Source organism: Myxocyprinus asiaticus, chromosome 13 (assembly GCF_019703515.2).
Source record: "Myxocyprinus asiaticus isolate MX2 ecotype Aquarium Trade chromosome 13, UBuf_Myxa_2, whole genome shotgun sequence".
In the NCBI taxonomy this organism is placed as follows: Eukaryota; Metazoa; Chordata; class Actinopteri; order Cypriniformes; family Catostomidae; genus Myxocyprinus; species Myxocyprinus asiaticus.
The window spans coordinates 21,652,506-21,668,046 of record NC_059356.1 but is presented as its reverse complement, the minus strand read 5'-3'; the positions used below and the strand labels follow the sequence as shown (position 1 = coordinate 21,668,046).

General features: G+C 38.3%; 1 protein-coding gene and 1 long non-coding RNA gene across 2 annotated transcripts in view; one reads left to right on the top strand and one right to left on the bottom strand.

Moving 5' to 3' along the window:
* Window positions 1–1,051: 1,051 nt before the first annotated feature.
* The window catches only part of LOC127450901 (unconventional myosin-XV-like), a 45,955-nt gene continuing 31,465 nt past the window's right edge, over window positions 1,052–15,541 (bottom strand). Inside the window, exons 33-64 of the mRNA XM_051715363.1 lie at window positions 15,399–15,522; window positions 13,817–14,017; window positions 13,620–13,684; window positions 13,430–13,540; window positions 12,816–12,891; window positions 12,585–12,726; window positions 12,265–12,355; window positions 11,686–11,836; window positions 11,448–11,563; window positions 11,252–11,311; window positions 10,330–10,405; window positions 10,117–10,232; window positions 9,659–9,777; window positions 8,180–8,321; window positions 7,975–8,086; window positions 7,823–7,897; window positions 7,155–7,360; window positions 6,917–7,059; window positions 6,735–6,807; window positions 6,136–6,208; window positions 5,959–6,032; window positions 5,754–5,836; window positions 5,511–5,641; window positions 5,034–5,128; window positions 4,879–4,956; window positions 4,676–4,772; window positions 4,399–4,559; window positions 4,113–4,246; window positions 2,845–2,978; window positions 2,630–2,763; window positions 1,607–1,747; window positions 1,052–1,425 (exon numbers count right to left, since the gene is read on the bottom strand). Of these exons, the coding sequence (XP_051571323.1) occupies window positions 1,324–1,425; window positions 1,607–1,747; window positions 2,630–2,763; window positions 2,845–2,978; window positions 4,113–4,246; window positions 4,399–4,559; window positions 4,676–4,772; window positions 4,879–4,956; window positions 5,034–5,128; window positions 5,511–5,641; window positions 5,754–5,836; window positions 5,959–6,032; window positions 6,136–6,208; window positions 6,735–6,807; window positions 6,917–7,059; window positions 7,155–7,360; window positions 7,823–7,897; window positions 7,975–8,086; window positions 8,180–8,321; window positions 9,659–9,777; window positions 10,117–10,232; window positions 10,330–10,405; window positions 11,252–11,311; window positions 11,448–11,563; window positions 11,686–11,836; window positions 12,265–12,355; window positions 12,585–12,726; window positions 12,816–12,891; window positions 13,430–13,540; window positions 13,620–13,684; window positions 13,817–14,017; window positions 15,399–15,522 (3,636 nt within the window). The 3' untranslated portion in view covers window positions 1,052–1,323. The remainder of the gene's footprint in view (window positions 1,426–1,606; window positions 1,748–2,629; window positions 2,764–2,844; window positions 2,979–4,112; window positions 4,247–4,398; window positions 4,560–4,675; window positions 4,773–4,878; window positions 4,957–5,033; window positions 5,129–5,510; window positions 5,642–5,753; window positions 5,837–5,958; window positions 6,033–6,135; window positions 6,209–6,734; window positions 6,808–6,916; window positions 7,060–7,154; window positions 7,361–7,822; window positions 7,898–7,974; window positions 8,087–8,179; window positions 8,322–9,658; window positions 9,778–10,116; window positions 10,233–10,329; window positions 10,406–11,251; window positions 11,312–11,447; window positions 11,564–11,685; window positions 11,837–12,264; window positions 12,356–12,584; window positions 12,727–12,815; window positions 12,892–13,429; window positions 13,541–13,619; window positions 13,685–13,816; window positions 14,018–15,398; window positions 15,523–15,541) is intronic.
* Window positions 6,990–15,485, top strand: LOC127450922 (uncharacterized). Its single transcript, XR_007899043.1, has 3 exons — window positions 6,990–7,065; window positions 15,104–15,200; window positions 15,317–15,485. It is a non-coding gene; the product is annotated as an uncharacterized LOC127450922 (long non-coding RNA).

Genomic DNA, 15,541 nt, shown 5'->3' with positions numbered 1-15,541 from the left:
ATTCTATAAAGTACTGACAACATTTCTCCCAAATTCCAAATTAAAATATTGTCATTTAGAGCATTTATTTTGCAGAAAATGACAACTGGTCAAAATAAAATATAAGATGCTGTGTTTTCAGACCTCGAATAACACAAAGAAAACAAGTTCATATTCATTTTTAAACAACACAATACTAATGTTTTAACTTAGGAAGTGTTCAGAAATCAATATTTGGTGGAATAACTCTGATTTTTCAGAGCAGAAGGAAGCAAGTTTTCTTCCAGGATAACCTTGTACAGGGCTTGATTCATGCATCCTTCACAAAGACGAATCTGCCCAATTCCAGCCTTGCTGAAGCACCCCCAGATCATCACCGATCCTCCACCTAAGGACCAGTGTCTTTGTGAAGGATGCATGAATCAAGCCACGTGCAAGGTTATCCTGGAAGAAAACTTGCTTCCTTCTGCTCTGACAATGTTCCTCATGTCTGAGGATTGGATTTTCCAGCAGGACAGTGCTCCATGCCACACAGACAGGTCAATCAAGGGGTGGATGGAAGACCACCAGATCAAGACCCTGTCATGATCAGTCCAATCTCCAGACCTGAACCCATTGAAAACCTCTGGAATGTGATCAAGAGGAAGATGGATGGCCACAAGCCATCAAACAAAGCCGAGCTGCTTGAATTTTTGCGCCACGAGTGGCATAAATTCACCCAACAGCAATATGAAAGACTGGTAGAGAGCATGCCAAGACGCATGAAAGCTGTGATTGAAAAGCAGGGTTATTCCACCAAATATTGATTTCTGAACTCTTACTAAGTTAAAACATTAGTATTGTGTTGTTTAAAAATGAATATGAACTTGTTTTCTTTGCATTATTTGAGGTCTGAAAACACTGCATATGTTTTGTTATTTTGACCAGTTGTCATTTTCTGCAAATAAATACTCTAAATGACAATATTTTTCTTTGGAATTTGGGAGAAATGTTGTCAGAACTTTATAGAAAACAAAAATGTTCATTTTACTCAAACACATACCTCATATGTGATCATTTTGCAGTGGTCTCTTAATTTTTTCCAGAGCTGTGTATATATACTGTATATGTAAATAGACTCTTGCTGAATATGTGGTAGTAACGATACTATTTTAAATTATATGTTAAACCTAATGGAATGCATGCTATCTGGTATTTGATCTGCGATTTGGCTTTGAAATCCCAAAGAGACACATTGCATTATCAAAAATGACAGGTGGTTTTTCGATGGGAAGGACTTTAATAAGTGTCTGATTGCAATTACTGCCATAAAAGTGGTAATAAATAACAGCTGTGGGAAGGGGACTAGAGTAGAGTGATTTCACTGGGAGGCAGAGTGAGCCTTTTCTCTCGTACCGACAGCAGGTTCTCCATATGCATGGCAATGACACGGCACAGCTCGAGACTCTGTGAAGTAAAACACACTGGAATAAGTTCCGCCCAGTTACTCACATTGAAAATGACCTACTCAGACAAACAACTCACCTTTAAAGGTTAAGGTTAAATTAAAATGACCAGATATGACATTAGAAAATGTTGTGATATGAAATGAAGGTTTACACTCCCCCAGTTAGTTCAGGGCCCATACCTGGTCCAGCTGTAACTGTGTAATGCGTTGAGACATTAGGTCACCCAGCATTATCTCCACATATGGGTAGCTGGAGCCAGCTGTGGGCCTCTGTGTACGGGACGACTGCACCTCTTTCAGTGGAAACTTTACCATTGGCTCCTGGGGAAAATTGAAAACAGCTGTGGGTGAACCCTATACAAATATACTGTATAGAATATAAAAGACAAGGTTTAAAAATATGTTGGGTATAAGGGACACTTCAACAGTGCTAAAACAGATGATGTTTAAAGACCCCATGAATTTGCTTAATTAGGATAGTTTTCTGTCCTGAGTTTGAGGCGGGACAAATCAAAAGGCTTGTACTTTTTCTAAAATACCCAATAGGCTTTAGTTACATCACAGCTATGAACAATTTGCTACAGAGGCAGAGGGTGGGATATTCTCATTCTAGAGAACATTTGATTGGATCCAAATCTGTGTTGTGCAAAACGAGTCATCAATATTTTGGGTCCGTTTTCCCAGAGGACAAAGACTGTAAATTTTAAATGCGTATATCTGCTTAAAGTTAATTTTGTCAGCTGTTATTAGTACACCAACATATAGATAACCTCAAAAGAATCACAAAAAGCCACCAAAGTGATTTCACAGAGTCTTTAATCACTGAATTAAACATCAACGTAAAGATAAAGTCAACGTGAAATGCCAGGTGCAACTGATTTTACTTCCGTACTCTAACATATTTCAGAGTGAAACAGGATATTTAACGAGAATACATGTAGGTTTGATTTTATCCATCTTGAAAATACTTTATTTGATTAATTTTATGTATTTGTATTTATTTGATCATGACATGAGGCTGTCAGCCAAAAAGGCAGAGCAAGTAATTACATTTTGATACAAAGACAAACACTTTTTATGTGCATCGATGGACTGTGCAAAAAGGGTCCATTTTTATTTCATGTTTAAGGCTCATTGTAGTTTACAACTTAAAAGACTTTAAGCTGTTTTAATAACGATCTAAAAACAAGGGGTTAAGCTTACATGAGTGTCTTTGCTTAGAAAGTTCAGGCCATTTTGATTGACAGCCAGTACGCATGGGGTGTCGATAGCATTGTTGCTGCTGCTTTGTATGTAGAAGAATGATGAGCCAAACATGGGAAAAGCACTGATGAGCCCTGCAGAGACACAAGCACAACAATCAGTCTTGAGAGTAAATGGTTATATGCCTCCGGCTGTGCTCCTCACCAACTCCTCACCCAGAAATTGTGCTCTGGCCTGATGAGGACTGAGGGCCTGGACCTGCTGGTTATGCTGGATCACCATGTTCAGCCATTGTTGGGGCCGCTGGAGCCCAAAAAGCTGGGAGGGAATATACTCCTGAACCTCATGACTGATGGCAGAGAACAAGAGGAGGTCAGTCTATAGTAGGGTCAGAAATTTAGCAGGGCTCAGGGCAAAAATGCTACCAAAAAATAACTGAAAAGGCACCTAACTTCTAAATGTGGGCCAAGAGAATCAATCAACAAGTATTTTACATAAACGGACGAGACACAGTTCATGTATAAAATGGTTAGAAATTAAATATGCCCTTATAAAGGTAAGAATGAAAATAAAAAAATATCCCAATGAAAATCAAATAAAGATGGAAAAAATTTTCCCTAATGTGAAAGCTAATTTCTGACACTGGTCTATAGTCTCCAACATCAGTGGTTCTCAAATGTTTCCCTTCAGGAGACATTACTGTACGTCTTGTGGCTATACTTTTGCAACAGTGAGTTTTTTAACATTTACGGATTGAACCCATTCACTTCCGTTGTAAGTGCCTCACTGTAACCCAGATTTTTGCTTTATTTAAAGAAAAGGAGGGACAAGTCGAAATTATATTTTGTGGTCAACATTATGCCACAAATGCTGTCGATTAAGCTTAAATGTGCAGTAAGCGATTTTAGCGTTCTGAAGCTTTCACGTGACTGAGCTGTTGAATTAGCCACGCCCCCTCACTCCAAAACCTCACCCTCCAAAGATAATTTTGAGACCAAAACTGAGCAGGAGAGCAGCATTGTTTGTTCCTGTGGCTGTCAAATTCAACAGTGGCACAATAGTGCCCTCAACTGACAAACATTATGAATCGTAGCCTCAATGATCCACTTCAAATACAACAACTATGAGAACGAGCAAAATGACTGACAGGTGAAAAGCGTCAATGTCCGGAGACAAAATTTTGTTTACTGTTTACAAAGTCTACAGCTGTCACAGAGACCGGTGAGATATCTCAGGATACTTATTTCATTAATATCTTTAAGGGAGTAGGAATTTTTTTTGCATACTTTTCCATGAAAAAAATCGCTTACAGCACCTTTAACACATATTGAACCCTGAATATTCCTTTACAAACCACTGTCCTACATTATTACATTTCAGCTAATATGTCCATTATATATAAAAAAAAAATAGGCTATTGAGGAATATGCAACATATTTTCCCTTTGGTTGATTAAGTCAGTATTCTTGATTTATGGCATTACAGGGTGGGGAGGTAGATTGAGTGCTTGGCACGATGTTGCAGAGCGGCCAGTTTTGACACTTGCTGAAGTTGTTGATCACTGGCCTTACCCTGTGGGATGACATTGAGCAGCCCTTTCAAGTAGTCAGGGCAAACCTGCAAAATGTGAACAAAGACTTTAGCAGCTTGAAAGGAGAAAACCTAGAACAAACCAAGACCAGATCCTTCAGATCTGTGGTAACTGATGCAATAAACAGCATAAAATATGAAAGAATGTCTGGGAAACTGAATCAGTCAGGTTGACGTGCCTGATTGTAATGCATAGTGACTCCGAGCTCATTGTCAAACTTTAGTGGCTGTGTCCAGATTACTCGTCGAAACCATAGACTGTAGTTGCTATCAGCCTGTTCCGCCTCTATAGCAATATCCAAGATGTACTCCCTTTTGTTTAAGGGGCGGACATTCTGACCTGCAGAGTGAGTCATTGGATGCACTTGAATGACTAGCAAAATGACACTTTGCTAAAATATGTGAACTGCCTTATCAGCTATTTTGACATAAATGTGCATTCTCTTGTCATCTTACCTCTGTTTGTGACCACAAATATAGCATACTCATCCAAGGCCTCAAGTTTATGCAGACCCATCTCGTAGCACAGCTCTTCAATGGCATCCAAAGCCACCTTCACAGTCAAATAACCAAAGTGAATTTGTCCTATTCAATTAATTACTTCACTGGCCGAGCTGCATTAAATATTGATGAAGTAAGATGAAAATAATTTCTCTTACTGAGCAGGTTTTGATTTTTAGGTGGCGTTCAATTCCACCAGGAAGCAGAAACAACTGGCGTTTGGAGCTCCGTCCAGCCTTGAAAACAAGGGTTGTACTAAATTAAGCACAGACTGGAAAAATACTATAACTTTATACTATAATGAGCAACTAACCAGCATAGCCTTCAGCTCCATGCCATTAGGATACTCAATACGCCCACCAAATTGGAACGTCTTCCTTAGATTCTGCTCACAAGCCTTGGCAATACCTGTCAACATTAAAACATACATACTGTACAAACCTACCGAGGAACCTCTGATTTTTTTATTTTTTAATCATTGTGAAATGAATAGCTGAAAACCCTACTGGAAATCTATATTAGACTGGTCGCTGTGTTTTAAAAAATGGTAACTGGTTTCTAGCTAATCTAAGCTGGTTATTAGTTGGTCCAATCTGGTCAACCAGCCACCATTTTCCAGAAATCTGCTGATTTGGTAGTTGTTCCAAGTTGGTCTATCAGCTGACTAGCTATTGACCAGTTTGGACTAGGCAAAAAATGACCAGCTTGGACCAACTATCATGTTCCAAAACACAGCTACCATTTCAGGTGGATTTCCCACCAGGGACATAAAGTTATAAGAGCAGTCTACCTTGAAAATGCACCCCTTGACTTGCAAAGACATCTTGGAGATATTTAAGCAGGTAAGGTTTGAGCACCTCTGAACACTTGTAGTATGCAGTGAGGATGTAGAGTAGCCTCCAACCCCTCTGGCAGCTCTCCCTGTGAAACAGCCAAAAAACAAAAAAAACAAACAAAACAAAACAAACATTAACCCTCTGCCTGGCACAGCCAGATGAGTCTATGTGGTTTTCTCACTCAGAAAGAAGCTTACGTCTTGGAGCTGGTGTTCCCAGTGATCTGCTTGAGCACTTGGCAGTAAGCTTCATCGCTCATCAGTCCATACTCTCCACTCAGCTGCAAAAGGAAGATTGAGCTCATATCAAAGTTAGGCATCAAAGGCATTAAGCATATTCCTACCTTGTGTATGTAAATATTTAATGATGAAGGCTTGGTGTGTTATATAAAGAGTAATATACCCTCAGGAAAGTGCTGACAATTTCCTGCTCAGACTGGCCTTTCATAGGGTAGTCCCCCATAAACTTCATTATAGCTGAAAAATATAGAGTATTACAGTGGAAAACATGATGGATGGAAGGCTGGATGGATGGATGGATGGATGGATGGATGGATAAAAGTGGGATTTTCTCACTTACCAAGAAAAATCTCTGCAGCTACTTTGTTTATGTTTTCATCAGTGAACTCAATCAGAGACTCCTGAATAGGGGACTACATAACCAAAACAAACAGAACAGACATAGCACAGAATCAAAAATATTGAAAACTTCATGAGGTCTTATTTCATTACTTTTACTGCGATTATCTGTGCTTTTTGGAGCTTTAAAGTTCTGATCACCATCCACTTGCGTTGTATGGACCTACAGAGCTGAAATGTTCTTCTAAAAATCTTCATTTGTGTCTGAAAACATCTGGAATGGTATGAGGGTGAGTAAATGATGAGAAAATTTTAATTTTGGGGTGAATTATCCCTTTAAGGGAGTAGTATTCAGCTAGTCATGTGATCCTAACATGGCAGCCCCCATGAGTGGACCCTCTCAATGTAGAATAAAACAGCTTTTAAAAAGTTAGTGATATGACTGGAGTCTTCATCTCATGTGAGTGCTCATGATTTTATACATATGCATAAAAATTACTATTAATTTCGAGTGTAAAATGTTTTTAATGAGAAAAAAATAAATACTGAGTGTACCTTTGATCAATTCCATGTTGATAAATGATAGTATGCATTCTGTACCTTGGAATATTTCACCATTTCTGATGGTTCCCTGGCATCCTTTCCTTTCTTCGACTTTTTCTTATACGAATCGCTGCAAAATACAAACAAAATGTCATTTTGACAATTACTATTTTTTCTTTATTGAACAGAGTAGCTGTGAGGATAAGAGCTCCTAATGCTTCATGATGTCATCAACTGACCCGCCTTTCCTCAGGGCCCCTCTGAAGTACTTCTTGGCAAACTCTACCATGCTGTATTGGCTGTTCTGCAGGATTCTCTCATCAATGTACATGTCAGGACTGCCAGTGTAGGCCTCTGCATAGTCACTGACTGGAGACGCCACCTAGAGGTGAGACACATCAATACAATGGCACTCTGAGAGATCTATAGCAAAAATTAACAAGAATATCAGTCTATATGCTTAAAGAGTACACAAACCTCAATGGAGCGGTCCAGTTCGTAGGCTGCAGCGGCAGATCCAACGGCCAAAGCCACAGCAGCCGAGGCGGCCACACGACCCTGCTTATTCTTGGGTTCCCCTTTCTTATCCACAGGAATGTTAATGAAGTCTGGAGCAGCCACTGGCTGTACAAACTCCACAGGAAAAACCCCAGATCGCCCATGAATGGCACCAAATTTCCATCCTTTTAGCAAAACAAGGACATGGAATGTGCGAAAGAGTGTGCGTCATGATAATGTGACATTTATTTTTGCAGTGCAATATCAAAATGTTAGTGAAACCATCATGCTTAGGAAAGGGACACAGTCTCTATCCATGCATTTAGGGATGCATAATATATTGGTGTTCATATCGGTATCAGCAAATATTATAATTTTTTTGTTGTTGTTATTATCACAATTGGTCTATTTAGGCTAATATTGGAAGCCATAAAATCAATGGGCATAGCATAAAAATGAATATTGGTTATCATATCAAACAGAATGTCTATATTGGTGGATCTGTACATGCAAGTGACATCAGATAAACATCAGATATCAGACTAGCAAGTCAGTTGAAATGATACTGCCAAGTGCAGTGTATCACAGTCAAACAGCACATCAAGAATCAAAACAGCATTCCATGCAGGTGTCACACACTGACCCACCAAAATCAGGTGTGTCTCTTTTTAATTCCTCAAGTCGAATCACCTTCTTTTTCACTATGCAACCATAACACTGTCCTGTGAAACAGCCACAGGGGTCAAAGGTCAAAATTTCAAATTTGATGAATAAGGTATGAGCCTTTAAGCAGTCTCACCTGTGTCCAGGCCGTCCATCTTTTGTAAGCGTATGATGTCTCCCTTGTGGAAACTCAGCAGTGTTCTGTCATCTGTTATGTAATTACGCACAGCAACTACATAGTCTGAATCCTTAAGTAGGAAAGAGCACAATTACTCACTCCACAGTACGGCAACCAATAATATCTGAAGTGACCCAGTGTGGCAAGACTGTAGGCTACTGACCTTTTTCAGATCTGTGAGGAAGTAGTCAATCATGGTTTTGACCTGAGGAGCTTTGGCAGAGAACAGAATCAGTTTCTCATTGGTGAGGTTGAACTCCAGCATGTTTTTGGAGGGAATGGTGACAAACATGATGTCTGTATAGCTGTAAGAGATGAGACATGATCACAGAATCATCCACAACTAGCTAAAAAATTATCATGTATGTTGTGCCATTGGTATCAAAATGAATCCTAATAATTTCAATTATTTAAGAAAATACAAACAGTACAGTCTCATTAAAGGGATAGTTCACCCAAAAATGAAAAATCTCTCATTATTTACTCACCCTCAAACCATCCCAGATGTGTATGATTTTCTTTCTTCAATAGAACAAAAACTAAGATGTTTAGAAGAAAATTTCAGTTCTGTAGGTCCTTACAATGCAAGTGAATGGTACTCAGACATTTGTAGCTCCAAAAATCATATAAAGGAAACATAAAAGTAATCCATATGACTCCAGTGGTTCAATCCATGTTTTCAGAAACGATAGGATAGGTGTAGGTGAGAAACAGAACAATAAGTCCTTCTTTACTCTAAATCTCCACTTAGATGTGAAAGTGAAACTAAATAGGCATCACATGTGACTTTCAGATGTAAAAGTGAAAATGGAGATTTAGAGTAAAAAAGCACATACATTTTTATCTGTTTCTCACCCACTATTATATCGCTATTATATACACATCTGGGATGGCATAAGGGTGAGTAAATGATAAGAGAATTTTCAATTTTAAGTGAACTATCCCTTTAAAGGAATCGTTCACCCAAAAATGATAATTCTCTCATCATTTACTCACACTTATGCCATCTCAAACTCAAAAGACTTTCTTCTTCTGCGAAACACAAACAAAGATATTTTGATGGAGATATGATGTCTGTTTGTCAAGACAATGCAAGTCAATAGGATTTAACAATTTCAAGTTCCGAAAAGCACATAAAGACAGCATAAAGGTAATCCATATGACTCAAGTGGTTTAACCCATGTCTTCTGAAGCGATATGACTGGTTTCGGGTGAGAAACAGAACAAAATGTAACTGGTTTACACTTCCTTGTGCTTGATGCACATGGGCAGAGCTTGTAATCGAGCTTCAAACCAAAAAGACTGCATTGTCAAGATTTATAGTGAAAAAAGAAGTTATATTTTGGTCTGTTTCCCATTCATAATCAATCGAATGGCTTTAGAAGACATGGATTATTCCACTCGAGTCGTTTGAACTACCTTTATGCTGCCATAATGCCATTTTTGGAGCTTAGAAGTGTTAGACTCCATTGCCTTGCATTGTTTGGATATATATGCATCATATCTCAATTGTAATATCTTTAGTTTTTGTTTTGCAGAAGACAGAAAGTCATACATATCTGGGATTCATGAGGGTGAGTAGAGATTATGAGAGAATTATCATTTTAGGGTGAACTATCCCTTTAACACCCCTTGACTGTACCTGTAGGGTCGCAGAACTCTAAAGTAGTCTGGGGCTACTGCACTGCTCCTGACCATCTTTAAAAGCTTGATCCCTCTATGAGAGACAGACAGCACCTGGACACCTGTTCCCACACTGCCCTGTGTGAACCAACAGACAGTTTTTTACTAGCAGGGTGTAAATGGCATCATGAAGTAGAATATCCCTGCTGAAAATACCAGAATATGTCATGTTTTGGCCCAGCATGGGTTGCTGGTTTCCCCATCAGGCTTCTTCACTAGCTTAACCAACGAGACTTCCTTGGTCAAACAGCTTCACCAGGACCATGCTGGTCCACCAGCTTCCCCAGCTTCACTATGGCTATGATCACTAAATAGACTAGCACTATACCCAACATAAACCAGTCTGGACCAGTATGTAAATTAATGCTGGACTAAGCTGGTCTTTTCAGCAGGGTTGACCTGAGCAAGATTTCTTACAGATGCTGGGAAGAGGCGTGAGAAGTAGATATCCCAGGTGTCTCTTGCAGCAACTACAACCTTCTTCTTTACATTCTCATCTTGGATTGCGGCATTGATGTCAATGCTGTGCTCGGCTGTAACCATACACAAGACACAATAGAAAACCAACCCTCCTCATAAGCAGAATTAAAATTATTATATGACCTCAGTGTATAAGTAAGAGAATCATACCAAAGAGAGATTTCATCTTCTGCCTCTCTTCTGTTGTAATGCGAATGCAAGCTTCTGAGAATGTGTCATGGACAATCTGAGATGAAAAATGTAATGTAATTATGGATGTTAAAATGTTAAAAAATAAACCTGAATACCTTTAAAGGGATAGTTCACCCAAAAATGAAAATTCTCTCATCATTTGCTCACCCTCATGCCATCCCAGATGTATATGACTTTCTTTCTTCTGCAGAACACAAATGAAGATTTTTAGAAGAATATTTCAGCTCTGTAGGTCCATACAATGCAAGTGAATGGTGACCAAAATTTGAAGCTCCAAAAAGCACATAAAGGCAGCATAAAAGTAATCCATTAAACTCCAGTGGTTAAATCAATGTCTTCTGAAGCAATCTAATCAGTTTTAGGTGAGAACAGACCAAAATGTCACTCCCTTTTCATTATAGATCTTAAAATCAGCAGTCTCCTTGGTGATCATGATTTTAAGCTCGTTTACACTTCCTATAACCATCTAGCGCTATGTGCATGGGTCAAGCACTAGGAAGTGTAATCAAGCTTGAAATCATGATTGTGCCTAGAGACCACATTTGCAAGATGTACAGTGAAAAAAGAGTTACATTTTGATCTATTCTCACCCAAAATCGATTGGATCGTTTCAGAAGTCATCGATTAAACCACTGGAGTCGTATGCTTTTATGCTGTCTTTTGGAGCTTCAAAGTTTTGGTCACCATTCACTTGCATTGTATGGACCTACAGAGCTGAAATATTCTTCTAAAAATCTTCATTTGTGTTCAGCAGAAGAAAGAAAGTCATACACATCTGGGAAGGCATGAGGGTGAGTAAATGGGTGAACTATCCCTTTAAGATAAGACTTTCAGAAAAGTAACCAAAAACACAAAGTGAACTGAGAAAAACAAATCAAACCTGTTTAAACAAGAGGTCTAGTAACAGCGGGTGATTGAAGCTGTCTTTTGGATAAAAAACCTAAAAAAAAATAAAAGAAAAGAAAAATAAGAAAAGAAAACACACACACATGCCACCCTTTAAAAAAGATCCTGTTTTAGTTGAAAAAGTATTTTAGTCTGTTGACCCTTCACTTAAAAATACACAGTACACTAACCTCTTTTCTCAGGTAAATTTTCCAGGGCACATTGGTGTAGGTGTATTGCTCCTCACTGCTCCTCTTGTGCAGCTTAGTCTGAATATTCTCCTCTTCTACTGGAAGTTCTCTAGATACTGTAACGCAACACACCACAGTGACTTGTTATAGCCACACCAATGTGGTCTCTATATTGAGTCATGAACTTAAATGAGATGACAGATCATATATCTTAATCACAGAGATCACTGTAGTTTACCAGGTGCAGGGGCAGGTAATCTCTGACTAACAGCTGGCACAGGAGGGGATCTCTTTGTCTTTATGCTTTTTGCTGGTTTTAATGCCCCACCATCATAATCAAATTCCCTTGTGGATGATGAGGAAGAGACTGGAGCGTAGGCCTTCTTTCGCTGGTTGTGTGTGACATAAACACACATTGAGCATTAGTCACACTGATAATACTAACAGGGTGAATACAGGTGCATTGAGACAATTGTTGCCATTCATCTCAATGACAAAAAGTATCCCAGTTATTCTGTATTTGCCCTAACTGACAATTCTTTAATTAAAATGACATTCAAATGAATAAACACCTCTTGCACACTAAGGTGGTCATGGGCAGGTGTGTAGGATACTGTCAATACAATGGATAGAACAGAAAAAGTCCTCTAACTGTCGTAAATCTTTATCAGCAACATTTCAGAGAAAAATCCTTAACAGGCATTTTAAAATTAATAGAAAATGTGGTTTCTTAAGGCACCTTTACTATTCTTTCCAACTAATATGATATTACACTAAGCATATCTGTTGACTACGAGTTAACAAGACTATGCTCTACCTGTGAAGGTGCAGCATTCATCTGGTCTTTTAGAATCATCATAGCTTCATCATGGGGGTCTGGTTTCTTCAAAAACACTTTAGCTTCCCTTCTGTAATACAGAAAAGCCCAAAATGAGATTGCAAACACATGTTAGAGCAAGTTGTTTGGCCTTTGTTTAGTTCTAGATTTGAATAGAAATAGATTTAATTGCAAGATTTCAGTTAATGACTATTTTATTGTTGTTTTGTTAAAAGGTCAGGGTGAACATCAGTTTATCAGGTCCTTCAACGTTATGATGTGAAAAGGGTTTGTCAGATCTAAAAATGTTCATTTCTCACCTGGGAATCTCTGCTGGTTTTACAGGGTTACCCTGGTACTGTCTGATGATGTCTTTGATGTTGTGACTCGGTTGTAAATGTTCTGAGTTTGAGATTGTGCCTCTCACTACATCCCCTGGTGGTGGATCCCTTCTAGTTGGGCCTTTGAAAACATATCAAAACACTACAGAATTAGTCACTTTAATGAATGAAATTAAGCCAGAAGGTAAATGGCCTGATACAATGACATACTGTGCTGTCGCTGTGGTGATCTTTGTGTGGAAACATGAGCTGGTTTGTAAGAAACAGGTCCAGTTTCTTGCCTAGTCTTCAAATAAGATACATGTATTGATTAAAATCATAACAACAGCTTTTTCAAAAAATTCAAAAACAAACTGTTCATCGTTTTATAAGAAAAATAAGCATGAGAGTCCATGACAATACAGTGGAGTCCACAAATTTCATTAGACCACTAGTGAAGTTGCTACTATTTTGCATTTCATTTCAAATTCTATTAGCAGCATTACCATTTGAATGAAATGTTGAATCAAACTATTTACAAGAATTTCAGAATTTTACATCATGACACTTCTTTAACATTCATGTTTTACACTTTGCAACATCCTAAAACTTTGTTTATTTCCAGGTTTAAATTAGACCTTGAATCCCAGTATTTTATTGTGGTCTCAGACTTTTGGACTACCACTATATAAGTGCATAAAACATGTCCAATTAAGACAAGACAAGCTGTATCTTTAAGTTCTGATATAACTTCTGCGGGTTTTATCTTCGCAATATAATCAATGCACTCAAATCTTGATATTTAAGGTAATGAGATCTTGTAATCAATGCTGAGAGATACTCACAGGGCTGGACTGGCTGGAGAGGGGAGCAGGCATATGCTCACTGTGTGTGTGCTGTGCTGAATTATACATCTGCTGCTGGAGGGCCATGGCTTGCATTGTCATCTGCTGAGCCTGTGTATATCAGAGTAGCTTGGTATTAAAACACATTCAGTTCAAAATTCAATACGTCTAACTTGCTCTATGTACTCACCAATATGATGGCTTGCTGGTTGATGATGGCTTGCTGTTGCTGTGCTAAATTAGCTGGATCTACACCTTTAGTGATTTATAGAGCCACAACATAAAGCAAATGAAGAAGGGCATGTAATTATCACAATAGGAAAATGCATGCCAGAGAATCAGTTAGTCCCAAGCACCATTATTTAGAATGATTTACAGCATCCATACCTGACATATCAGGCATCAGTGGCACATTAGGGAAAGGTGGCATAGCAGGAAAAGCTGGCATAGAAGGCATAGCTGACACTGAAGGCATTGGGGGTACTGAGAGCACGGAGGTTGGGGCGGGTGCATGAGGCACAGAGGGCATAGCTGGCATAGGTATAGGTGGCATCATTGTTCCTCCCATAACAGGTAAAACTGGCACAGCTGAGAACAGTAAATATGGATCAGCAAGCAATGATCGCTTTAACAAATCTTTATGAAATAATTTAATGCAAGCTTTGATCAGATGAAGCCCGATCAACTGTGCCAACTCCCTAAATTGAAATAAAAATGAACAATACTGCTGAACATGGAATAAACACCATGAAGTTTGTGGCACTTTCCACGAATAGGGTACATTATGAGGCCCGAAACTTTTAAATACATGAAAAGTCATTCTAAAAGTTTTTTTTTTTCTTTACAAAACTAATTATTAATGTTTTACTATTTAAATTATTACATAAAAAATATGTATTAATAAATTATTTATAAGTAAATTATTAAATAAACTAAACTAATTTTATGTGAGGTTTAACATTTTTGCAACCCTGTTAGGTTGTTTTGTTAGGGAAATTTCTAAACACTGATTAGTGTGATTTTGTTATTTTCTAGCAATAAGCATTTAATAAACAACAAAATGAACTAGGCAAAACACGGCTGAAGGGGTAACAGCGTTGCAAATTTAGCCTACATTTAGCTATTGCTCAGCAGGGGCTAGCTAGTTTTGGACAAAATGCTGGTTTTTAGTTATTGGTAAACTTACATTTGCCTTAAAGTAAAATATTTATTTGATCATTTTTTTAATAACAGGATTGAATGGTTGACCCTGCCAATAGACATTGAATTTAGATTTTCTGTGTAAACTACTAAATATTTATTCACCATTTGTGCTTTAAAGATCTCATGAAATTAAAATTAGATTTTGGCTTTTAGTCCATGTTTGTTAGCTTTGAAGCCATATAAACAGGGCTGAAACATTTAGCTTGACGAATGCAGTCAACACAATTTTGTAAAAACTGAGGAAATGGAGTAAGATGTTTTGCTTTTCCTTCCGCATACTGTAGAAAAGAGTCAAATGTTGCCACAAATTAAAGAAATCTTACATTTGTTTATAAAAGGTGGGAAATCATCTGTCTTGTGAGCAGATGTGGGAAAAATGTTGAATGGTTTGTGCCTCTAATGCTTTACAAAAAGAGAAATGGGACACCAAAGTGTATCCTATGTGAGGCACCTTGTTTTGTTCATTTACAGAATTTCCTGCAACTCCAGCAACTGAAAGTCAAATCTTTTGCCTACACAACAGAATACCAATCACCAAAAGCCACAGTCACTTAAAATCACCAAAGCAGTAAGTCGCTCTAAATAATCCATAGATCATTTATCAAGCAAAGCTTTAGCGACAAAAAGTGTGGTCGGAAATAATTTGCAAGTCTAAATGTTTACCCTGCAATTAATTGCTTTTAGGTACCAATTGACCCTGGAGTATCCATGCATAATTGATGTGAGGTATAGGAGAACGTAGAAAGAGAACAGATGCAGGGCTCACCACCGGGCTGCAGTCCTGGGGGATAAGGCCTGCTTCTGAGGGGCTTCTCCATGTCCTCATCCTTCCCTCCAATTCCACCCACTCCCTTCATACGGCTGGATATGCTGGATGACTTCTCCATATCCTGAAGTGCAGATAAGGCA